This window comes from Mesoplodon bidens, assembly GCF_964165515.1.
Source record: "Mesoplodon bidens genome assembly, chromosome: 6".
NCBI lineage: Eukaryota > Metazoa > Chordata > Mammalia > Artiodactyla > Ziphiidae > Mesoplodon > Mesoplodon bidens.
In genome coordinates, this window is record NC_138162.1 from 45,368,877 (window position 1) to 45,394,293 (window position 25,417).

Below are 25,417 nucleotides of genomic sequence, written 5' to 3' on the forward strand. Positions count from 1 at the left end.
CATTTCTGGGTCTGGGGCTGGCGGCCAGGCTGGGCCTCTGGAAGGGTCTGCAGGGAGGCTGGGCCAGTTTGCATAGCCCTCATCTGGGGCTTTATGGGATTTATGCTCCAGATCTATCCCAGAGCCATGGGGTGTGGACCTGGAAAATTCCTGGGAAAGATGCTCTTTGCCCTGAGATGGGTGGCCTGAGGTGAGCTAGGGTAGGGCAGAGCTGTAGCTTGGATGCCTCTGGCCTCAGCTTCCCTACCTGGGAGTGGGTCCAGCGGGGACTCGGAGGGAAGAGGGAAGTGAAATTGGCCTGGGGCCCCCTGGACCTGCAGGTGGGGTGGGATGGGGGTTTTGTCCACCCTTATGCCATGGGGGCTGGGCTCCTGGATTCATAGGCAGAAGCCCTCCAGCCCCCAGGAAGCCCTGCTCTTGTCTCAGATCAGCCAGCGCTGCTGCACTGACGGCATCCTCTCCTCACACTGCAGGAGGTGGGTGGGCTTGGAGAGATGCTCTTGGTGGGCACAGAGACACTGTTGGGGTCTCTGTCACTCTCTCTGGGTCTCTCTCCCTCTGTCCTTGAATCTCTGCCCATCTCCTATGTTCCCTGTCTCTCTTCCTGTGACTCTTCTTCCATTTCTCCCTGTCTTGTTCTTTTCTTGTCCCTCAGGGTCTCCGCTCACTGCTTTCCCTCTCTCCTTGCCTCTCTGTTCCCCCCTCCCTGGGTCTCTCCCTTTTCTGGGTGTCCCCAGCCGTGCAGCATCTGTCGTGGTACCCCATCCCCCCTCTCTGCAACGCTTGCTCTCAGCAGCGCCCGTCTCCCATGGCTGCAGCCCCGTTGGCCCAGGGCCCGGCCCTTACAGTAACTCATCGGGCTGATGGAGGCGACTTTGATGAAGAAGCCTCCCCTCCCCCTGTGGGGACCCGGGTGTGTGTGTGTGTGTGTGTGTGTGTGTGTGTGTGTGTGTGTGTGTTGTATGCCTTACACTCGTGCCAGGCCATCTCCTCGCCCGCACAGCCCTCCCAGCTGAGACCAGGAAGGAGCAGGGAGCACAGGACCGCCCTGTCCCTCTACTCCCGTTCTGTGATCTAACCTCTGTCCACTCTGCCGGCCCGCCTGCCTAGTTCCTCTCCCGTGTGGTGGGCAGTGGGCTGGCTCTGAGGAGATGGCATGGGTGGACGGCAGAGAGGGTTGGGGAGGGTCTGAGGGCGCCCTGCAGGGGTTGAGCTGGGGAACCACATAGGCCTCCAGCCTCCTATCTCCCTTTCTCCAGCCCCAGCTCTGAGTTTAGCACTGGTTCATCCTGGGTTCAGTTGGTCTGAGTTTAGCACTGGTTCATCCTGGGTTCGTTTGCTCTGAGTTTAGCACTGGTTCATCCTGCGTTCCTTTCTTCGCCCCACCACTTGCTGACTGTGACTTTGGCCATTGTCTTACCCTCCTAGGCCCGAGGAGTAGCTAAAGATGGGGGAGTGGCAGAGGGTCAGGAGCCAGGCCCGGTGGTAGCAAAGGCCTCAGGGGTCACAGATGTGGGAGGGGGAGCCGAGGCCAGTTGGGGCCTAGAGAGTTGAGCTGTGCCAGGGAGGGGCAGCCGGAGCTCCTGCGGCTGTAGCTGGAGGATCACCAGGTGCAGAGGGGAGGGCTCACCTTGTGAGGGGTGAGTGTAGCAGTGGGTAGGCAGGAGCCCTTCCCATAAAGGAGGCCCCGGAAGTCAGATTCTCTCCGGCTCCCCCACCCGCCGCTCCAGGCTGACAGCCACACTTGTCTCCCCTGCTGTAGCTCTTTCTGCAGTGTCTCTGGCTGTTTCTCTGGCAGTGTGTCCGACTGTGTGTCTGCATGTCCCTGGCAGTGTCTTGAGTGGTATGGATACTTCCTGACTGAGCATCTGGCTGTGTCTCTGGCTCTCTCACTGGCAGTTTTCCTGGGTTATGCCTGTTTGTGTCTATCAGTTCCTCTGGTATTTCTCTGCCTGTGTGTCAGGCAGTTTCTCTGGCATGGTTTCTGACAGTGTCTCTGGCTCTCCGGCTATGTTGCTGATGGTTTCTCTGCCTGGGCTGCTTACTCTTTCTCTGATATGTCTGCCTGAGTCTGGCTGAGTCTTTCACAGGGTTTCTTGCGGGTCCTTTGGTTGTGTGTTGGCTGTTCTCTGGCCGTGTTTCTGGCTGGTTATCTGGTTTATCTACCTGTTTCTCTGGCTTTGTCTGATCGTGCCCGGCACAGTCTCTCCAGTCTGTGTGTGGGCTCTTTTCCTGGGGCTCTGTCTCTTGTTTTGGGCAGTGTCTCTGGCTAGTGTCTTTGTTGTGTGTCTGGCTGTACCTCTGGTAGTGGCCGTGGTTGAGTGTCTGGCAGTGTCCCTCTCTGGATCTCTGCTTCTGTCTTGTTGACAGTCCCCCTCTCTCCTCAGACTGGGGCAGGAGAGTCAGGTTGGGAACCTTTCCTGCAGGAAGTAGTTATTTCCCTGCCCTCAGGTATGGGCATGCGCTGGGGTGGAGGGGGGTGAGGGCAGGTGGACCCATCCCAGGAAGCAGGACAGCAGGTAAGGGGGCCACTGGATCCATCCTGGCTTCTAGGAACATGTCCTGAGTGTGCTTTCTGTACCCACATGGGAGTGTGTAGACACTGATGCATATCTGCTGGGCTGGGGCTCCCAGGCGGGCTGGGGCTCCCAGGCTCCTGGGCTGAAGGACGGGCTGTGGTCCCTGACAGGGAAAATCCCCCATCCTTCTCATGATCATTAGTGTCCACTAAAGCAAAAGCCACATCTGACCTGGTCACAATGTACCACTGCCCTGGTACCCTGCTGCTCTGAACTTCCCAGAGCCCAGTGGGGCAGGGCTCACTGGGGGATCCGGGTGGGTAGGGGGAACATGGCAGGGGCAGATCCGAGGGGCTCCCTCCCCAGGAGCCTGGCAGGGGGCCTTTTATTCGAGGCAATTTGGAGACGTATAGACCTCCAATCAAGTTAGAACATCACCCTTTCAGTTTGTGATGTTTATAGCTAATTAGCTAACCTTACCAGTGAGTTATTTTTTTCCTAGAAAAATGGTCCTAGCATTACCAGTGATCTGTAACCCATCCTGCCTCTAGCGGCTGTAATGAACAACAACATTGTAGGTTGCCTTCTACCATCTTAGCAGACCTCTGCCTACAGATGCCAGTAATGTTTTCTGTTGCTTGAAGAGGATCCTGAGCCCCATTAAGAAGGGCATTTGGGGTCAAGGTGCCCTGGCCCTAGGGCTGGGCTTTCCCAGTCTTGCCTGAGAGGAGTGGGGGCTCCCCAGGAGGCTCCTGCCTGGGCTGATGCCACCCCTTTCCCCGCTGCCCACTCTTTCCCAACAGATGGCTGCTCCTGTCCCATGGGCCTGCTGTGCCGTGCTTGCTGCTGCCGCTGCCGTGGTCTACGCCCAGAGACACAGTCCACAGGGTGAGTGCTGGGCGGGGGAGCTCCCTGCTGACCCCCTCTGGGAACTGAGCGTGAACCCTCCCCGGCATAGCTGTACTCACCCACCCAAGAGCCACCTACTGCCATAGGCTGGCATCGTCACACATGAACATGAGTCATATGACACTGATATACGGGGTGACCCACTGATGTCATCCCATAAACACAGTCCCCCAGTCACTCCTGGGTGGTCTCATGCTGATGGTATCTCTGGCTTGAGATGATCTGTCCCTCTGCCCACTAGCACTGATACAGGGTACAGGCAGGTGGGATGGGAGTTGGGGGCAGCTAGGGGCAGGGCCCTGTCCAGTATCTGGTGAAATGGGGTTCCCTTGGATTTATGGGAGTGCAGTGGGAGGCACTGGGACAGTGGGTAAGAATATTTCCCCTTATCCCAGAAGGAATACAGGGACAGAGATGGTAGACTGAGCACAAGGTGTGGGGATGGTCAGGGTGACAAGTGGGAGAGGGCGGGCACATCAAGGAAGGGGCCCGGTCAGTGAGCTGGGGTGGCTGGAGGGGGCAGGGATTGCTCAGGCTGCGCCACTGGCAGCCTCCTGCATTTCCCGCACCACCTGTCCAGTGAGTGCTGAGTCCTCACAGTCCACGGGGCAAGGAGCTGCACGCCTGCTGGGAAACTTTACCACTAGCCCTTCTGCATCTGAGGCAGCATCTCAGGCAACCACGTCAGTACAAGGTCTGACCTCGAAACTCCTTGAACGAGGGAGGCTCCAAGCGTAGGGAGCTCCCCGCTTGGTTGTGTCCTGCCCCCCACCTCAGTTGGCTCAGGTAGAGGCAGAGAAGGTGGGGGCACCTCTGGGGCCCAGGCGCAGAGCAGACCCTAATGGCTAAGCTCCATGACCCTCAAGGCTGTGGGTTCAAGGAGGGCAGTAGGTCGAGGCTCCTGTGGCCTCTTCCTCGTGAGCCCAGCACTGAGGCCCAGAGAGAGCCTGGCCTGCCCCAGGGCTGCTCCACAGTGGGCAGGGACTGAAGGGACCACCAGGCCAGCGCATCGACCCCCACCTGCAGTCGGCCTGCCTGGGGGTCCTGTGCTGACCAGACCAGCCTAGGCCCGTCAGTGGTCTTCCCCGTTGGCCTCGCCCCTGCCCTGTGTGTGGGCATAGGCTGCATCTCTGAGTGTGAGACTATCCTTGTGTGTTAGACTGTGTTCTTGTGTGAGTGAGACTGTGTCCCTGTTTGGGTGTGTTTCTCTGTGTAGTTATATCCTTGTGGGCTGTGCCCTGTGTGTGACATAGTTGGTGTGTGACCGTGGCCTTTGTGGGGTTGTGTCCTTGTGGTTTAGACTGTACCCCATGTATGATAGTTTGTTAGTTTCTCTTGTGTTTCTGTCTCTTCGTGTGTTCGTGTCCCTGTTAAACTGTCTCTCTGTGAGACCATGTCCCCATGTGTAACTGTGCCTCTGGGTGACAGTGCCCTTCCTGTGCATGCATGTGACCTTTTATCAGGTGTTACTGTCCCTGAAGTGGGACAGTGTCCCTGCATAGCCGTGACCTTGTGGATGGTTGTCCTGTGTGTGCTTTTTCTTCTTTGTGGTGACCGTCTTCATCCTATGTGTGTGGTGACGTGAAGTTGCTTAGGACGCCTGGGGGGACTGTTTCCACCATGTGGTCCCCATGTGAGCCCATGTGCACAGGTGTGAGGGAGCTGTCAGCCCTATCCCTGTGTGTCCTCGATGTCCACGACCTCATCCTGTCTCTGTCTCTTATCCTGGCTTCTAACAACCTTTTCACAGCTGATTCCTTTGGAGCATTTGTCACCGCATCAGGGCCAAGAACCCCATCCTCCCCCTGCTGCTTGATTTAATTTCTGAAATGGACAGCACATCAGTAGGGGCACCCACGGGGTGGGAGGAAAGCTGTCCAGAGACAAAGGATTAAATCACTGCCATCTTTGGAGCTGTTGCATGGCTGTGTGTATTGCTATTGCTGTGTTCATTGTAGCAGTTGTGACACTGTGTGATTGTCATGTCACATTACCCCCTCTGCCTCTGCGTTGTGGCCTGTAGTTGTCATCTGTCATTGTATTGTCATTTTTTCATTCCTGCCCTGCCCTTACATGGTTGGTTTGTCACTGTTGTCAGGTTGCGTTTCCATTTCCTTTGTGAGGCAGACAGGGTTCCCCACGTGTTACCCCACTGCCATTACATTCGTTGTGCTGTTGGGTTGGTTTCCTCATCTTGCGGCTGTACCTGCCCCCCAGTATTAAAGGGCCATACCGGGGCCGTGTTAGTTCTGAGCTGCTGTTGGTCAGTGTCCATGTGTTGCTGCTGGAACCGTGACGGCCACGCCCCCTCCACGACGGTCAGTTTTCAGCCTCCTCCTCAGGCCGCTGGATGCAGAGTCTCTGCTGGGGTGGGTGGGGGGGCGTGCAGAGAGAGGGGCTTGGCATGTTTCCTGGAAGCTCCAGGTTTTTGGAAGGGAGGCTGGAGGGGGGGTTTCGTGGCTAGGGCTGGTGGACTGGGGGGGCTCTATGGCTTGAGCCGTGGACACTGGGCCTCTGGTCAGAGGGAGGCCCCCAGTCAGTCTCTGGTCCAGCCTCACAGCTGTGGCCTCCAAGGCCCCCCGGCCACCACCCTTCCGCCTGTTCATCCTCTGTTCGGCTGGTCCCAGGCCCCACAGACGAGTGGTCAGGGCTGGCTGGGTTTCCTGCTTCCCTCTCCTTTGATGGGGACAGAGAGGCTCAGAGAGGGGCGAGACAGAGACAGGCAGCGGGGGAGAGAGCTGGAGATACAGAGAGATCCCCGGCACAGGGAGAGTGACCAAGGCAGCAAACAGGGACAGATGTTTCAGCACAGAGAAAAGCAGAACTGGGAAGGGGTCTATAAAGGAGGGAAGGGGGCGGCTGGTGGCATGGGGCGGGGTTTGGGGGGTGGGGATCCCTACCCCCTGCAGTCCTAGTGGTGTTAACAAGTCTAATTAAGAGGCCACTGGCCCAACTTAATTGGCTCGTTAAGAGGAATTGCCTCTGAAAATCCCCGGGCTAGGCGGGGTGGCTCTCTGGAGGGGAGATGTGAAGGAGTGTTAACAGGGATCCCGCGGCCGCCCCACCCCCCGCCCCCCTCCCCCCTCCCCCCTCGCTCTGCCCCTCCCACCCTCACTCCACAGATCTGGCTGGGACCAGGGAAGCATCTGTCCTTCCAGGCTTGGGGGGCAGGATGAGGAGGGTAGATCCGCATCTCCCGGCGCCCGCTCCTCTGGGGCTGTCTGTAGAATCGGTGCCTTGGACTTCCTCTGTCCCACTCGCCTCCCCACCTAGCGCCGCCCTTCCACTCCAGTCTCCTGGGCTCCGTCCATCACGCCTGGGTTGCCGAGGCTGGGGTTTGCTTTTGGCTCTGACAGGCCCCTCCTGGGGGCAAGAGAGGAATGGTCAGAGAGCTCCCTCAGTCCCAGCACTCCCCGACCCACACCCCAAGCAGTTTCTGCCTCATGATGATGTTGACAGCTGCCAGGGGTTGCCTAGGGCTCCTGGCCTGGACCCTGCCCGTTCTCCCTTCTCCTGCTGCCGCCCCAGCCCTGTATGGTTGGGAGCGGGGGGCTTGTCAGGGGCTCAGAGTCAGGGAGAGGGAGAGAGGCAGGACAGAAAGACAAGGATGGGGAAGATGAAGAGATGGGAAGAGACAGAGGGAGGAGTTCGGGAGAGGGGCCCCTCAGCCCCAGCTTGCCTGGGTAGCAGATGTCAGTGACTGGGGCTGGGCCTGTTGGTGGCAAGAGGTTGGGGTCATGGGGGTCAGGAAAACTTTTAAAAGGACCTGTGGACTGGAGGTGAACTGGGTCTTCTCTCTCAGCACGCTACACAAACTCTCTACACATACACATACACACACAGTCCCCAGACGTGCACACACACGTACGAATTTGGAGGCACTCACATGCCTGTACCCTTGTACGGCCGCACAAGAATTTTGCATACCCCTCATCTCCCCGGGACACTCACACCGTGAGACTCAGAGCCTCTCGGCCTGGACTCCTCACTTGCGCACATTCACGGGCTCTCATCCGTGCACGTTTGCTTGGGGGTGCTGGGCGGGGCTGTGACCTGTGACTTTTGCCTTGTGCCCTCCCCGGCCCCCACAGAGACACCCCACGTGCAGTACGAACGCCTGGGCTCAGACGTGACTCTGCCGTGTGGGACGGCGAACTGGGATGCATCTGTGACATGGCGGGTGAATGGGACAGACCTGGCCCCTGACCTGCTCAACGGCTCTCAGCTCGTGCTCCATGGCCTGGAACTGGGCCACAGCGGCCTCTACGCCTGCTTCCACCGCGACTCCTGGCACCTGCGCCACCAAGTCCTCCTAAATGTGGGCTGTAAGTGTTACTCCCAGCACCCCTCATTTGACCTCCCACTTCACTCAAGGGCATTGTCCATGAGGCCCAGACCCTTGGCCTGGTTCAAAGCCCCTTCCTGGTGGTAGTGGTGGAGGCCCTGACCCTTGCCCTCTGATCCTATTTGAGCCTGCTCTTCTGACCTCTGAGCCCAGTCTCACCCCGTTTGCAGACCCCTGGCATTTTGCACTTGTATCCACCCCCACTGGAGAGCTTTGAGATCCTGAAATCCTGTTCCCTATGACAAGATGGGCACAGGAGGGCTGGCAGGCATGGCCCACCTGGGGCTTGGTGGGGAAGAATCCTAGAGTCACAGCTCCGAGCTGGAGTGGCCTCACTCCACTGTGTCCTCTCACAGGTTCTGGCCCTGAGGGCCTTAGGGAAGAAAATGGGGTATACGGTTATGCAGGTAGAGGTGTGGCACTCTGGGAAGCTCCAGGGAAGAAGGAAGGCTTCCTGGAGTGTGAAGCACATGGAGGCTTGGAGGATTTGGAGGATACACTGAAAAAGTTCTTTCTGGCAGAGAGCTGAGTGTGACCATGGGTTTCAGAGGCTGGGAGGGCATGAAAAGGCCACTTGGGTTGGTATAAATGGCAGAAGGGAGCTGAAGGAGGGGACGGGGCAGATCATGATCCTAGAAGCTGGGGAGTGACATGATCAGAGTCATGTTGTTTAAAGGTCCCTCTCTCTGTGCTGAGGGGAGGCAGGTGGATGGGCAAAGGCAGGGGCAGGAAGGAGGCTGTTGCTGGGATGCAGGAGAGATGAGGGGGACCTAGGACCGGGGCATAGAGTTGGGGAAGTTGAGAGGGGGTGATTGGACCTCCAGGAGTTGGTGATGGATTGGAGGTAGGGAGGACAGGAGAATAGAGAGGGGGAAGAGTCAAGACGGCTGGTGGTACCAATCGCTGCAACAGAGACAAGGTTGAAGGGTCAGCTGGAGGAGAAGATGGCATGTTCTGTTTACACGGTGTCTCAGTTTGGGTTTCCCTAGAATCAGGTGAGAATTTGCATACAGGTGGTCTATTTGGCAGGTGACAGAAACATCATAAGGGAATGGGAAAGTGATAGAAAAGGAAGTTAAGCTAGCCAGTAAAGGGGGAGTTATCTAGCCACTGCTTCTGGGCAACTGGCGTTTAACCCGCTGGGGGAGCCCTGGGAGCCAAGGCAGAATGTGTGCCTCAGAGTTCTCCTGCCTAAGGAGAGCGGGGGCTCAGATGCTTATACACTGAGGAGTCGGGGTGGGGCTGTTTTAATTCCCAAGCACTTTTGCCCTGATGCCCTGACAGGCAATGCAGGTTTTGGTGGCCAAAGGAAGCTCTGAGGCAAATAACTGCAGAAGCAGTCAGTGGGTACAGGTGAGGGATCTGCGGCACCACCATCTGCTATAGACTTGTTGGGTTGTGGTCCCCGGGGACAGCCGGGAGTTGATGGCTGGTAGCCAGTGAATCTGAGGGTCTGGGACTCGGGGAGAGGCCTGTGCTGGAGATGGGAATTTGGGGGGTTGTCAGCATTAACTCCTTGGGAGGTGGTGAGATGGCCAAGGGTGAGATTGTGGGATGAGGAGAGAAGAGGACCCAGAACCCAGCCCTGAAGACCATCACCATATAAGGGGTTGATGGAAGAAACGAGCCACAAAAAGAGATGAAAGATCAGAAGGATCCGGCAGGAAGGTAGAAGGAAGAGCAGGTGAGTGTGATTCAGAAGAGGCGTTTGGAGAATCGGGATGGTGAGGTTATCAGTGTTGCTGATGGTCATCTGGGCAGGCCTCTGGAGCTCAGCCAGAGGCACCAACTGACAGAATAAATACTCTGAAAATAGTTTCTTCTTGAGCCAAGGATTCAAGCTTCTCTGGCCTCATCCTACTTGGGTGATGCACCCCACTGTCTGAAGATGGTTTCTTTACTCCTGGGAGCTACTGAGGGGAGGAGATGCTTGAGGGACCTGGGAGCAGGCCCTTTCCCCACTATCAGGAGACTGGTGTGGACAACCGTGGGAAATGTTAGGCTGAAGTGTTGTGCGGGGTCTGCCACAACACTGACCCATCAGTGGGGCTAGAGGAGAGGTACAGGTATGTTTTGGTAGGGATGTTCCTTTCCCCACAGAAAAGCTTTTTTATGTGTTCAAACTGGAGAGATGGCAGTCATCACGAAACGCCTTAGTTGCAAACCGAGGGTGGAGTGACCCCTGTCGGCCAGCTTGAGATATGCAGGATCAGCCCACCAGAGTCCTCCTTGGCCCACCACAGGGTGCATTAGAAGTGGACCACGCAGCCTAACCCTGGGCCCTTACATGGGGAAAAAGGCCATATATTGAGTGGCATGCAAGGCGTATGAGGCCAACTTGGTACAACTCACCCATACCCTTGTCTTCTCAGTTCGAGTCCCAGAATTCCTCAGGATGGACAAGGCTGGCTGTGATGGCTGGGCCTTGGTGGCTCTGGGCCCTCATTCCTGATGACTCGATTTTCTTTGAGAGGTCACTGGAAGGGGATTGGGTCTAGATGTAATGCCTGCAGCCATACCCACAGCTGCCCTTTGTGACCAGAGCCCAGACCTGTTTTTTTATAAGATTTTTTTTTGTTTTTTAATTAATTAATTAATTTATTTATTTATTTTTGGCTGTGTTGGGTCTTCGCAGCAAGCAGGGGCCACTCTTCATCGCGGTGCGCGGGCCTCTCACTATTGCAGCCTCTCTTAGTTGCGGAGCACAGGCTCCAGATGCACAGGCTCAGTAGTTGAGGCTCATGGGCCTAACTGCTCCGCGGCATGTGGGATCTTCCCAGACCAGGGCTCGAACCTGTGTCCTCTGCATCGGCAGGCAGATTCTTAACCACTGCGCCACCAGGGAAGCCCCAGACCTTTTATAAATAGTGCTGACCACTCCCCAGGCCCTGCCTGTCAGAGGAGAGCTGGCCATGAGTTGGCTGTAGCATTAGTTACAGATACTTATCTCTCATTGCCTTGTTTCCTTCTAAAGAGTTGGTCAGAGGAACAGGGGACATTAATCATGATTGTTTCAGTCACTTTATATTAGTAGCAAGAGACTGGGTTTGGCAACACTCAATATCAAATTATCCTTCTCGCCAGTGCTCAGAGAACAGGACAGAGCTACCCCTGGTTTGTGGGCCATTCAAACTAAAAATTATTCAATATTTATCCTAAACATATAAGATTTTCATGTCTCTATTTCCAAGGGAACCTGATCATAAAAATATTCCGTTGAAAGTCCCCTTAACCAGGCTGATCCCTGAACTGCTTCCTCCTGACCCACCTTCCTGCCCTCAGGCAGATGGTCACAACCAGCAAGGAGGCCCCTACCCGGGGTGATGAAAGGACCCCCACATTAGGAAACAGGATCACAAGGTTCCTTTCAGTAGCATCCTTTTGTTTCCTTAGACACTGCTAATTCCATGTCATTCTGATTTTAAGCTGAAATAAATCAGAGATTAAGTGACTAATTTTAAATAGACAGTTCTTTGTCCAGTTTTAAAATATTTGTATTTGATGGGTCAGGACAGGAACTCCCGAACCCCTGGTTCAGCATCGCTTCCTCCTCAGCTCTGTTTGGTGGGGAAGGAGAGAGCAGCCTGTGGTTGAAGAAGAAATTGGGGAGAAAAGATGGGTAGAAGGCGGGCATTTAGGAGTCCAGAAGTTGGGGTGCCTTGAGGGATGTCACGAGATAAGGTTAGGACAGGCCGTGGGCCTTGAATGCCAGGCAGGAGGAGGAGTGTGGGTGCGGCCCGGGCGGGGCTGGAGCTGGAAGGGTCACCCTGCCCCGCCTGGCCTGATCTGGCCTGGCCAGGGGTGTGGGCAGCCTGCCCCTCCTCCTCTCTGAGCCGGCGGGCAGGCCTCGTGCATGCCGGGGGCTCCAGCCCAGGCGGGCTGGCGAGATGAGAGGAAAAACATGCGGTTTGGTGGGCTGGACATGGAAAAACAAGCCAGTTAGGAAAACAAACAAATCCTGGGCCAGCGGGGGTACACGCACGCATGCACACGCACACACAGCCCCGCGTGGGGCTCAGGGACGCCCTGCCACAGGCTGATGCTGTCACTTGAACATCTCAGGAGCCCCCATGGGGGCAACTCAGGAAGTCTGGGCATCCAGGAGCATGCCTGTATGTGAAATCATGACACATATGCGTATGGGCTTTTGCTCACACACAGCCTCTAACATGCTCTCACACGGTGTTCAGCTCATACGTGTGAACACACTTGGAATTCTGGGCACCTTCCCACACCCACAGTTCGAAAAATGCATTCACACTTATGTTCCGTCTCATACGCAGTGTCTCAGGTTTGTAGTCCCGCTGTCACTTTTTCACACACAACAGCGCATTTACACGCATTTGCATGGAGGACCTCAGCCACACAGCCTCACGTGTAGACAATCCCCAAGTCACACAGCCTCACCCCGAGCCCCACACAAATGCAGTCACCAGGCCACACACAGCCAATCGCAGTGACACTGCTGCCGAGTCCCAGTCACACACAGGAAGCCTCTCGGAGTTACGCACACAGCCTCACAATGGCAGTCTCTTACAAACAGCTTCTCCCCTGACTTGCAGCGCGCTCCCAGCAGGCCTCCTCATTGCATACTGTCCCACAGCCTCACACTTGGTCTCTCTCAGCACCCCCACCTCCGCCCACCCGGCCCCTCAGCTGGGCTCCAGCTGCAGCAAGTCACTCCTTTTCTTCCTTTTCTTTGTTTTTCTTTCCTCCTTTTCCCTCTGAGAAACCTGGTCCCTGTCAGGAAACCCAAGCCCTTCCCTACTCAGGGCCCAGGGCCAGGCAGGAGTAGCCAGATGACAGACAAAGCCCTGCCTGCCCTCCCCACCGCCCCCCATGACCTGCCCAGTCAGAGAGGGGAACTGGTTTGCGGGGGGATGTCTGAGGGGAGACTGGTCCGAGGGGAGAGGACGGTCAAAGGGAAATGGAGGAAACCGGCCAATGAGGAGGCTGGGCGGGGGCGGGGGCCTGCGAGTCCAGTGCCATGGCCCGCTCTGCCCTCCAAAGAGTCCCAGGTGGCAGGGAGCTGACTCTGCAGGCTTCAGTCCCCCCCCCCCGCCCCCCGCCCAGTGCCCTTCTCCTTTGAAGCTGGGGGTAAGGGAGGGTGGTGGTAGGAGGGGGCAGTGGAGGCTTCTCAGCCAACCTCGGAATGTCCTTTCCTCCTGGGGTGGCTGCCAACTCCGGCCTGGCCCACAGGCCCCCACGAGGCGCTTCCTGTGTCCTTGGCCACCCCCCACCTCCACGCCTCTGTGTCCCTGGGCAGATAGGCACGGCGTACGTGAGGCGTGCAGGATGAACACGGAAGAGACACAAGATGGACATGGGGCCAGGAAGGCTTCCCGGGGGAGGCAGGCAGCAGCGGGCAGAAAGCAGGCTCAGCTGGCCTCCAGCTCTCCCCTGCAGGCCAGGGGCTGGAGCCACCTCTGCCCACAGCGTAGCCCACGCCACCTGCCACATACAAGCTCCCCTCATGCCTCTCTGACCCCTTCATCTCTCCTGCTGCAAAGCCAGATCGGGCCCTGGGGGTTCGGCCCCAATACATACATACTTCACATATACTGGACATGTACATACAGTCACACACAGTCATTCACAGTCCCGTGCACACTGTGGATGGAAGCCCACGGCTCCCCAAGTATCGCCACGGCCACTCAGCAAGTGTGGACATGCACTCCCCCTCACCATCCCTGGCTTATTGAGCTGCCCCCCTCCCATTTCCTGTCCACCTGTCAGGCAGAGGGCGGGGTGGGGGGGCACAGGAGGGAGGTGTCAGTGTCCCTGGAGCCGTGGACGGACATGCCTTGCCTGGGTCAGATCACAGAAGCTGCCTCCTTCCAGGAACCTGAGCCGGCTGTCCTCATGCCTTACCGAATGCCCGAGGGTGGGACAGCTGGGCTAAGTGCTCACGGCAGCAAAAAGAGTGGTTAGACAGCAGAGAGGACTTCCCAACTATGTGTGTGTGGTCGTGTTGGTGGGTATCCCCGTCCTGAAGTTTAGTACCAGCTCTGGCTTGCTGTGTGACCACAGGTAGGTCCCCATCCCTCTCTGGCCCTCCGCGTTCCCCAGAGTAAAGGCAGCTGCTGACCATATAAAGGGCCTCTTTTTTCTTTTTATAAATAAATTTATTTATTTATTTATATTCGGCTGCGTTGGGTCTTCGTTGCTGCACTCGGGCTTTCTCTAGTTGCGGCGAGTGGGGGCTAGCTACTCTTCGTTGCGGCACGCGGGCTTCTCACTGCAGTGGCTTCTCTTGTTGCAGAGCACGGACTCTAGGGTCATGGGCTTCAGTATTTGTGGCACACGGGCTCAGTAGTTGTGGCTCGCAGGCTCTAGAGCGCAGGCTCAGTAGTTGTGGCGCATGGGCTTAGTTGCTCCACGGCATGTGGGATCTTCCCGGACCAGGGCTCAAACCCACGTCCCCTGCATTGACAGGTGGATTCTTAACCACTGCGCCACCAAGGAAGTTTCCTAAAGGGCTTCCTTAGGGGTCTGTGATGGAGAAGCTGGGGGCTGGGGCTGGGGTGAGGTACACACCAAGGGAACAGCAGCTTCCTCTCTGCACACACATGCAGTCACACATAGACATGTGCTCTGAGAGCCGTACACATAGACATTCCTACATACGTACCCACATTCCATCACACGTCACTCATTCATGTCACACACAGACACATAGGTGACATGTATGCATATGAACAGCCGCCCAGTGCTGTTGTTCATGTGGAGCCACCAGGCCTGTCCTCGTGTTTCTCATTCTCTCCCGAGGGGAAGCCTGGGATGTCTCTTCTCCAGGGAGTGCACCCTGATCACCCCACCAACCAGAGGACCCGGTCAAGAACCCCCCTTGGCCTCTGTTGCACAATCTTCCTCTGGAAATGGACGCAGTGTGGCAGGAGATTTGGGGCTGGGGCCGATTCCCCCAGACATCACCTCCATCCTGTGATCGATGAGCTGAGGCCTGCAGCCCCCTGCTCCCCACGTTCCCGCCTCCATTGAGCAGGTGGGGGGGCTCTCTCTCCATACAGCCCTTGTTTTCCTTTAATTAAACATCTGGCTCTCTGTGGCCTGGGAAGCCTCAGACCCTCGCTGACAGCACCCTCCCCCCGCCACCTCTGGCATTGCTGATGGGTTGAAGGGGGAGAGCTGGGGTTCTGGGGCCCACCTGTCCCCACACTAACGCAGGGGACTGGGGGCTCCAAGAATGTCCTGACCGTGCTGTCCTCACCCCCAGTGCCGCCGCGGGAGCCCGTACTCAGCTGCCGCTCCAACACTTATCCCAAGGGCTTCTACTGCAGCTGGCATCTGCCCACTCCCACCTACATCCCCAACACCTTCAATGTGACTGTGCTGTGAGTAGATGCACCTTTGACCTGGTTCCAACCCTGACCTCTGACCTCTCCCCGGCTCCCCATCACGCCCCCCAGACCCTAGCCCAGCCTTGGGCTTGACCTCCCCCCAGCCTCTGCCCTACCCGACCTTGATGTTGGTAACGGTGCCTGGTCTTCATCCCTCCCCAGGCATGGCTCCAAGATTATGGTCTGTGAGAAGGACCCGGCCCTCAAGAACCGCTGCCACATCCGCTACATGCACCTGTTCTCCACCGTCAAGTACAAGGTCTCGATAAGTGTCAGCAACGCTCTGGGCCACAACGCCACAGCTATCACCTTCGATGAGTTCACCATTGGTGCGTGGGGAGGGGCGGGTCTCTGCTGCATACTCCAGTGGGAGTAAGTGGATGTTTGCCAATGTGTATATGAGCGTTGGTGGGGGTGTCCACATTGTGTGCCCAGGTATATGTGGAACGTATAATGTGTACACATATTGCGTGGCATGCATATACCTGTGAACATCTGAGTGGATGTCCTTCACCTGCTGGGGCCGAGAGACCTCTCCAGCGGCTCTTCCCATCCTCTCTCTGGCTCCCAGAGCATGCAGGAGGGGGAGGGGGGCAGGCTGGGCCAGACCCTTGTGCAGCTGCAGCCTCCACCCCCCCAACACACACGCTAATGGCTTCCTTACGGCCTGTGATGAATGAGGTGTCAGAACAGGAGACAGGACTGGGACAGATATCGCCCTCCCCCAACCCCCATCCCAGCCAGACCCTCTACCTGCCCCTGCCCCATCCCGGCCAGACCCTCTGCCCACCCCTGCCCCATCCCAGCCAGACCCTGTGCCTCCGCCTGCCCCCCACTCCCAGCATGGCTGGATCCCCAGCCAGTCTCTTGCTATGTGAGCTGGGCTCTTAGATGCTCTCATCAGATTCTCAGCCCACTTCCAACCCAGATCTGCAACACCTGTGGACTGTCTTTTAACTTTGACCCACAAAGCAGCTTCAAACCCAGCCTCTTCCAAGCGAGGCCATGTCTCAGTTTGGAACTGGAAAAGTTGAGGTGAAAAGCCAGGCTTGGGGAAGTATATGATGCTGGTACAGGCTGGGGTGACCCAGGTGATGATGAGGGTAGTGGTAGGGCATGACATAGGCTTAGTAATTGGGATGCTGGTCATCATGAGGGCGGGGCTGATGATGGGATGAAATTTATGATGTTGATATCATGAGCTGGTGACAGTGGCTCTAGTGACCGGCATTGGTGATGACAGGGACGTGAAAGGTGGAAGTAATGAGATGGTTGTTAACGGTGGTTGCCAAAATTGACACCAGAGAAGAGCGATGATTATTGATGTGCAGTGGTTGACATGGCGGCTGGGGTTGACGAAATGGGGTTGTTCCAAGAGATCAGTGTGGTACTGAAGCTGTTTCCTCAACAGTGAAGCCTGACCCTCCAGAAAACGTGGTAGCCCGGCCAGTGCCCAGCAACCCTCGCCGGCTAGAGGTGACATGGCAGACCCCCTCGACCTGGCCTGACCCCGAGTCCTTTCCTCTCAAGTTCTTTCTGCGCTATCGACCCCTCATCCTGGACCAGTGGCAGCATGTGAGTGCCCTGCCCAGATCCCGAGAGCCTGAATCAGAGCCACACGGCGTGGGAGGCCCCTGTATCCCTGCTGCTAGCTGTTCCAATGTGAAGCCTGAGGGCAGTCAGAGAGGCTTTCCGGGGGGAAGAAGGGACCAGGTGGGCCTGGAAGGATGGATGGAGCTGAGGGAGATGTCCTTATCTAAGGTCCTTAGGGGTTCCTGGTGACCCCCATTAGGGCAACAGGAATGCATCTATCGTTGTGGCTCCACATGGTAGTGGAGAGAAATGCTGGGAGGCAGATGGCAGGCAGTGTTTCCCTTTTCTTACCTCCGGCTTCAGCCCTGATCAGACATCTCCCTCTTACACTCTGGGCCAGGCTCTGAGCCTGTGCTGGACCCAAGGGGCAAGATAGTCTCTGTCTTCAAGGACTCACAGATGGGCTCAAGGGGTCAGAATCAGGCAATAGAGTCAAGCTCAATCCAGGGTATGAGCTCAGGCCGTGATTAGTGTCACGGCTCCAAAGTCAAGTCCACCTTAGAGGTCAGCTTAAAGTTATGGGTCAGAAGGTGGTCTGGACTGGGAACGAAGCAGTGGAAGGGGGGCAGTATGGGGTCAGGCTGTGGTCTGGGATGTTGATCAAGCTACGAGAGTGAGCTCTGGGGAGCAGCCAGGGGTTTGGGGCAGACTTGAGTTTCTCTCTCCTTGAGGGCCCTGGGCCCATAGGGCTGTGGGTGCTACGTGGCCTATGAGGTGTGTGGGCTAGGTCTGGGGCTGGGAAGGTGCGCCCTGGGGCAACCCAGGCTGGCACCCAGGGTCAACCTGTGCCCCCACCGCATCCACCTGGTTCCAACCTCATCTCCTGCGCCTCTCCCAGCTGGCCTTTAAAACGCGTAATTCGATTCCAGGGCGCCTGTTCTGGTTGCAGGCCTGGCTCCCACAGAGGCTGCTTACATGCTCATATGTTCCCTGACAGAGTCCGGAGTCCCTCCCGCCTGGCCAGCTGCCCGCGACTAATGCATTGCTAATAACCAGGGTCTAGTTTCACAAGCCCCCCTCTCCTGCTAACTAGCTACAGGCAGCAGCCCCGCGCGTCGCAGTGCACACGCCTTGCAGTGGACCTGGCACACTGCCTACCACACACACACGGGAACATGCACGCACACACGTGGCCCCCAGCAGGAACCGTGCTCCCTACGTGCATGCAACTAACATGCCAAGGCCACCCACTGGCCTGCACCGTGGGCAGAGCTGACCCCAACGCTGACGCGGGCAGAGCAAAATATGTGGGCTCTGTAGCAAGAACATGAATGGCCTGTGGCACATGTTATCCCTGCTCCATGTCACATTGGTATTGTGGTTGGCTAGATTTATGGCTCTTTTGAACTTGAGTTTTGCTCTGAACACGATGGACTCTCCCCAGTCCTTAAGCTTGGAGAGAGGCAGGTGTATGATTGGGAGGGGGAGTGGAGGGGAGAGCAAAGAAAAACATCACTTGGATTTTCAGGAGGATGTGAGAGATACAGGTCAGGAATTACACAAGAATTGGGCACCGTGAGGTCTGGCAGGGGCTGTCTCAGCATGGACAAGGGGGAGGCGAGTACTGGGACCCAGCATGGGTTCCCTACATCTTCTGCTCTGGGCCTAACTCAGCAGGAAGGCTGGGAGGGCATGTTTGATGTCTGCTGCCACAGACTGGATGGAGGACTCCTAGGTAAGGCGGATGCCAGCAACTAGGGAATTCCTGACAGTTGTGGAGCCATTCTCTTAAGGGGGTGGCTTAAGGGATCAGTGACAACCTAACAAGAAGGGCCCAGGCCTAGGAGATGTGGCTTCCAGGAGGGCACTGTGCTTCTAGGCCACATTCCTAGAGGTATGGTTGGTTGCCCACCATAAGCCCACCAATGAGGTGGTAATTTGATCTGCTCCCCATGGCCCTCTCCCTTTGGGGAAAGACAGATGTGGAGATCCGGGGGACAGAATCAAAGGAGGAGGCCCGAGGGTCAAATCCTGGGAAGAGGGAGAAGGAGCCGAATGAGCTAGGGCTACTTAGCCAGAAGGGGTCTTTGCAGAGCTAAAGGGGACTGGGGGACTAGAGGTGGAACTGGGCCCCAACTCCAAGAGAGGAGGGTCCCTGGGGCCCGCCGATCTTCCAGGGCTGGGAGTAGGACTTACTGAGCCCAGATCTGAGCCCAAAATGGCTCTCATACTGACTCTGGCCTTTACCAGTACCTCCTATCTCAGGCTCACAAACCCTGGAGGAAGTGGGAGGCTTTCCCACCCCACTTGGACCCAGCTGCCCACACATGAATCCACATACACACACGCACATGGGCTCACAGACTGTCAGGTCAGGTAGCCCAGACCCTGGTTTTCTTGGGGGAAGAGTGTAACGGGCCAAAAATGCCCTGAAGCCACACGTGGCCCAGAGCGGGCCCCCTCCTCCGACCCTGCCGGCTGCCCCTGTTTACGAGGCGCCTTAATGAGGCAGCGGGTGCCGCTGAGATGAACCAGAGCCCAGCCTGGGCCTGGGAGGGGCTCCGGACAGGCAGGCCAGCCTGGAGGGTTGGGGGAGACCCTCAGGATGGGGCCGGCCAGGGCAGGGGTGGGGTGGCCATGCCTCCAGGAGGAAATGGAGCAGCTGTCCTGCTGTCCTGCCGCCCCAGGAGCTGCCCCCCCACCCCTTTTCCACCTCAGGCAGGGCGATGACCGTAAGCGAGGCCACCCTGAGGGGGAGACCCAGCTGGGGCCAGGCTGGTGGGTGCGCCCGGCATCTGGGAGCCCAGGCTCTGAGCTGGAACCCATGATAGCGACAGAGCTGGCTGAAGTCTCTCTGGTGCTCACCATGTGCCTGGGTCCTCATGACAACCCTGTGAGAGAGATCATTAACGCCATTTTACAGATGAGGACCGCAAGGCATGTGGAAGTTAGGTGACTTAGTCACCTAGTTAGTAGGGGATGGAGCTAAAATCTGGACTCGGGCAGCCTAGCTCCATGCCTGCGTTTGTAACCTTCCCTTTAAACAGCTCCTTGAGGGAGTTGGAGAGGGCAGCACATTACACCTCTCACCCCATTCCTCTTGTCGCCTCCAGCTGGAACTGAAGTCGGGACTGGGCTGGGGCTAGTGAGAGAGCTGGCTGACAGCAGAGTGAAGACAATGAGCAAAGTCCTCCTTACCCTCCCCTCGGGGCATTTCTCATCTCCTTAAAGATCTCCTCCCTCGGGACTGTCTTTGCTCCCTGTGGGGGCGTGGGATGGGGGTGGTGTCTCCTCCCAGAGAAGTCTTCACTCTCCCAGGGGTATTCTCAGTGTCCTCCCCCCAGGGAAGTCCTCATTCCCTCCAGGGGTGTTTTCACTCCTCTCTCCCCACAAGTGTTCTCACTTCTTCCGGGGGTGCCTCAGTCTCGTGACCCCCAGGGTCCGCTGTCCCTATACGCCCCCACCCCGTGGTTTGGCTGCAGGTGGAGCTGTCGGATGGCACAGCGCACACCATCACGGATGCCTACGCTGGAAAGGAGTACATCATCCAGGTGGCGGCCAAGGACAATGAGATTGGGACGTGGAGTGACTGGAGTGTGGCCGCCCACGCCACACCCTGGACTGAGGAGCCGCGACACCTCACCACCGAGGCCCAGGCCCCCGGTGAGCCCGCCCCCTGGGCTCCCTCCTGCTCCTCCTGGGACTTGGAGCATCTGCCCCAGGGGTCTCCACAGTCTGTGTGGCTGCCACACTCCAGTCGGTCTGTCCAGCCCCTGCTGTTCCTTGTCCTTGCTGTCTGCACATTCTCGGTAGGGACCTCTGGGTGCCTTGGGAAAGCAAAGACCTGCCTGATGGGTGAGGCAGGGGCTGTCTGACAGGAGAGGCAGCCCTGGTCTGACACAAGAAGCAGGAGCAGTGTGCCTGTGGACCCCAGATGGAGGTGGGACTCCAGCCCCGGCCCGGCCCGGCCCTGAGTTTCCCCCATGTTCCCCAGAGACCACGGCCAGTACCACCAGCTCCCTGGCACCCCCGCCCACCACGAAGATCTGTGACCCCGGGGAGCTGGGCAGCGGCGGAGGACCCTCAGTGCCCTTCTGCATCAGTGTCCTTGTCACCCTGGCCCTGGCTGCCGCTGCCGCCGCCGCCGGCAGTCTCCTGATCTGGTAAGTGGAGTGAGGCTGGGTGGTGGAGGGGAGCCCGAGGGGACCCCGACCCCACCCTCTTCCCTCAAAGCCTCCTGCCCTGTCCCCCCAGAGCCCGGCATCCCGTGAGGACATGCCAGCGCACCTGCAGAGGAGCAGGAGGCCGGAGCTGAGCCCGAAGACCCCGGTTTCTATTTTGCACACGGGCAGGAGGACCTTCGGCATTCTCTTGAGACACAATTTGTAGAGACCCCGGCAGGCCCGGGCCTGCCGCCCCCCAGCCCCGCCACACCACGCCGGCCCCCCTCCCCGCTCAGGGCAGGGGGCCATGCAGCTAACCCACCCACCAAAGAGCACCCACACCTCCGTCCTAAGCCCTGGGGCTGGGCCCTCCAACGCCAGCGACTCCCAGGAGCCCTTGGGGGCCTGAGGGGAGTCCCTCACATCACAGTCTCGCCTCCTGTCCCAGCGTCCTGTCTGTTCCAGGGTCTCTGTTGCCACCATCAGATTATAAGCTCCTGATGCTGAGGGTGCCCGGCCATCCCCTTCCCCCGGCACCCACACTTTTCAGTGCCCCGCCTCCGCCCCTGTTTTGTACGACCCTCCCCTTTTCCTGCTCCTGCCCCGCAGTATTTAATGCCCTGTCAGTCCCCTGTAGTCTGACTCAGTGGTAACTTGCTGTATTTGAATTTTTTACAGATGTATATACGGGGGTGGGGGGTTCTCATTAAACGTCACCATTTCATGAGTCCTTGGACCGGACCCACTTTGGGAGGGTAGCCCTTGTCCAAGGACCTCTCCCCTTCCAGGCCTGGAGGAGGGAAGCAGTTAGAGTTGGAGAGAGACAGCCCCCTCCAGACAGGTGGGGAGAGGCAGTTCAGCTCTCAGGCAGGTGTGTCCGGGGACGGGGCTTCCCGCCTCTTTGGAGGGTAGAGCTCCCTGGAGGCCATGGGCAGAGTTTTGGGGAACGAGGGGCCCCAGTGAGGCAAGTCCCACGTGGGGGGGGGGACGGGGCATCCAGTCAACCCCGGAGGCTACTGAATCCTGGCAGGGCCAAGGTCTGTCAGGGGTCATCTCCGGAGCTGCCTTCCACGGGTGCCCAGGCCTGGCTTTACCCACGGGGCAGAGGTGCAAGAAGGGAAGGAGGCTGGGCTTCATCCTCCGGCCGGAGGGGTTGTCACCCCTGCCATTCAGGAGACACAGGCCGGGGTTCTAGCAGGTCAGGCCTGGAGCTCAGCCAGGGCTAAGAGTGCAGAGTGCAGAGTGGCCAGGGCAGGCAGGGAGGTTGCCCGAAGGAGGCCACTTGGCACGTGACCAGGCATTGGCCGCGTGCTTCAGGACAGGAAGCACGGAGTACGAGGTTTACCCCAGGTTTAGATTGCAGTGAGGACTCTGTGAGTGGGAGGGGAGCGGGCTTCGGCTTTACAGGGTACTCAGTCTCTGGGCCAGCACCACACCCTCTGCCCACACCCTTCCGGTCCCTAAACCGGGACTCCAGGATCCCTTTGATTTCCCCTCAGAGGAGAGGCCTCTGGCTGCCTCAGATCCAGCCCCCCTTGTTGGAGCCGCCTCCCTGCAGCTCCTTGGCTGAGAATGCCCGGGGCTGGGGCCAAGTTGGCAGGCACCTCCGGCCTGGGGGTGGGGGCAAAGGGTTAGGCCACAGCCCCAACCTGGGAGCCAGGCTTGGCCACGCTCCAGGCAGCTGGAGCAAAAAGAGAAGTGGAGTCGAAGCCAGAACACACTGGTCCACGCACAACCAAGCCCCCGCCGCCCAAGCAGGCACCGAGCAGCGCACCACCACTGAGCTGCTGCCCCCACGTCACACGTGCACTCCGGTTCAAACCCTCCTCAGACCAGGGTCAGGAAATGGGCATTCCTTTGCTGGTCTCGCTGCCAGCCCGGGATGATGCCCTGGGAGGAGGGGTTCACAGTTCCAGGAGTACTGATGAGTCAGGCCTGGACAGGACTCCGGGCGGGTGAGGGGCTGAGAGTGAAGGTGGCTGGCTCTCCTCCAGGCCGGGCACTAAAGGACGAGAGGGGTGTTCCAGGTGGGAGATGCCATGGAAAGCAAAGGCCGGTGTCAGGGTAGAGAGGCCTGTGGCGTTTCGAGCCAAATAGCCTAGCCCCAGCTGTGGGAGCACACTGCTCATCCACAGAAAGAGGCTCCCAGGATGGACATCCTGAGAAGTGGCTGTGGACCTGTCTCTGTGTCCTGGACCCCCAGTTCTGTCTGTCTGGTCTCTGAGGTGTGGCTCGGGCCTGAAACCTGCACTCCAGGTCCAGCAGGGGTGGAGGGATAGTGGGTCCCCAACTCTCACAAAGGACATTGTATTCCCGGGGTGGGTCTGAACCTCCCCGTCCTTGCGGTAGGACGGCTGAATTAGGGAGTCTCTGGCCTGTGCTGCCTTCCTGCCTTGAGAGCCCTGGTCAGCCCTGACCCACCCGCTGCCCACCCAGGGCTTGGGCATCAGCAATCTGGCCTCCATTAGCAACATGGGAAAGCAATTACGTGGGGCCTGGGGAGGAGATGGAGGGGAGGGGGACTGCTGGAGCCTCAGAGGCCGATGGAGAGGAGGACTGGGCCATCTCCCTGCCCCCAACCCCAAGGGAGAGACCCAGCCCCATCCTAAGCCCTGAGGCTGGAGGGGCAGTGTCATTGCCTCCGACCAGACTGGACCTGAGCCCGGAGGTGGTCATTCCTCCTTGGGGGTCCTGGCCCTCGAGCTCACAGAGGCTGCGCGCCTTGGAGGGTCTTGGCTGCCGTCTGCTGCTGCCTCTGCCTGCTGTCCCTTCCACATCCGTTGTAGCTCATCGTGGTTCTGGGGAGCTGGGGACAGCTATAGGCATCAGTTCTTGGAACTAAATCAGAACCTGGAGAATTGAGACACTGCTGTTGGGGGTTGGGGGCACTGCAGGGGGAGACTTGGATCCCAGGCCCAAGGTGCACAGCAGCCCAGCCTTTCAGCTCACTACAGTTCTCCTTGCTCCTTCAAGGGGCACTGGGGATGGGAACCCTCCTCTGTGCCCCATTCCTATAACACTAACTTGTCTCTGCCCCATCCTCTTCTCTCTGAACCCATTCCTGTCTCTGTCTCTGTCCCATGCCTATCTCTGAACATGTCTTTGTCCTGATCCCTGTCCTCGTGTTTCTCTCTGTATGTCCCTCTCCCATCTCTCTCTCTGTATGTCTCCTGTCTCTGCTGCCCTCTTTGTCTCTCTAGCCGTCTCTCTCTCTGTCGCCATCCCTGTCTTTGCCTCTGTCCCTCCTCCCTATCTCTCGGTCTTCTCTTTTTCTGCCTTCCTCCCTCGGTCTCTCTGGGTCTATCTCCATCTCAGAGTCTCTCTATCTCTGTGTGTGTGTGTGTGTATCTCCATCGCCAGCTCTGTGTCTCTGTTCCTCTTCCCTGAGTCTGGCAGTCCTTCCCTCTCTTTGCCTCCCTCTGTGTGTTCCTGCCCTGGTCCAGACCCCAGCCTCCGACTGCTGTGCCTCTCTGGCCTGAGCTGGGGGCTGTCCTGGCTTCTGCTGCCCCCTCTCGGCCGCCTGCCTGCCCTTCGGTCTCCCGGGCAGGCAGCTGTCAGCACATGCATCCCACATCTGCCTCCCAGCAGCCAGCCAGGAGAGGGAAGGTGGTCGGGAGACAGCAGGCAGGAATACCTCCGTGCAGCCTCTGGCTTTGAGAATCCCCAGAGCCGGTGAGCTCACTTCACTCCCTAGGCTGGGACTCTGAGAAAGTTCATTGTCACATGGTGAGAACGGAATGCTTGGCTCCAAACCCAGCCCCGTGTCCTGCACCTGTGTGTCTCTATGTCTCGGGGCCCACATGTTCACTGTACCCACAGGCCAGAGCTACTGGATGTGGACAGGTAGAGAAAGGACCTTCAGGTGGTAGCACCTGCCTGCGGATGTAAGGCTAAAGACCTGGGGGCAAGAAGGACTGGAGTGTAGTCCTCACACCCCTCTCCTCTCCTCTGCAGAAGAGGGTGGAGGGGAAGGAGGTCTGAGGAGAGGAGTCGGATGGAGCCAGTCTGAGGAGAGAGGCTGGAAGGGGCTTTATCTGACAGAGCCACTCTGATGGGGAAGACTAATCTGAAGTTGAGCGGGTCTGAGAGGGCCTGCGTGACAGGGTTAGTCTGAGGGGAGACTGGTGTGGGACACCCTGCTGAAGAGGTCGTGTTTGGAAGGGCCAGCCTGAGGGGATAGGCGGATCCAGAGAGCATCTGAAGGGTCCAGTCTCAGGAGAAGCTACTCTGGAGGCACACGGGTCCCAGAATAGGCTCACCAACTCGTCCTAGTTTGCCTGGGACTTGCCCAGTTTTAGCACGGAATACCCCTCAGCCCCAGGAAACTGAGAGAGTTGGTCAGCCTATTTGAGAAGGCCTTGCCTAACAGCGCTGGCCTGATAGGAGAGGCCTACCTGGGAGCAAGTGGATCCGAGAGGGCTTGTCGGACGGCACCGGGCTGAGGGGAGAGGTTGTTAAGGCTAGAAGCTTCTTTGCACAGGAACCAGGCCCTGGAGGGGGTGGACCGTTTGGGTCCTTCCAGAAGGTCAGTGGCTTGGGGAGTGGCCACCAGGGGTCAGGGCAAGCTCTCAGGAGAATCAGAGCCAAAGG

General features: G+C 58.1%; 1 protein-coding gene across 3 annotated transcripts in view; it reads left to right on the forward strand.

The window, feature by feature from the left end:
- Positions 1-21,538, forward strand: part of CNTFR (ciliary neurotrophic factor receptor) — a 37,788-nt gene extending 16,250 nt beyond the window's left edge. For all 3 annotated transcript variants that reach the window (XM_081237018.1, XM_081237017.1, XM_081237019.1), the window contains 8 exons: positions 3,323-3,407; positions 7,520-7,753; positions 15,008-15,125; positions 15,294-15,460; positions 16,543-16,706; positions 20,147-20,327; positions 20,659-20,827; positions 20,919-21,538. In XM_081237018.1, coding sequence (XP_081093144.1) covers positions 3,323-3,407; positions 7,520-7,753; positions 15,008-15,125; positions 15,294-15,460; positions 16,543-16,706; positions 20,147-20,327; positions 20,659-20,827; position 20,919 — 1,119 coding nt within the window. In that variant the 3' untranslated portion in view covers positions 20,920-21,538. The remainder of the gene's footprint in view (positions 1-3,322; positions 3,408-7,519; positions 7,754-15,007; positions 15,126-15,293; positions 15,461-16,542; positions 16,707-20,146; positions 20,328-20,658; positions 20,828-20,918) is intronic.
- The last annotated feature ends 3,879 nt before the right edge of the window (positions 21,539-25,417 follow it).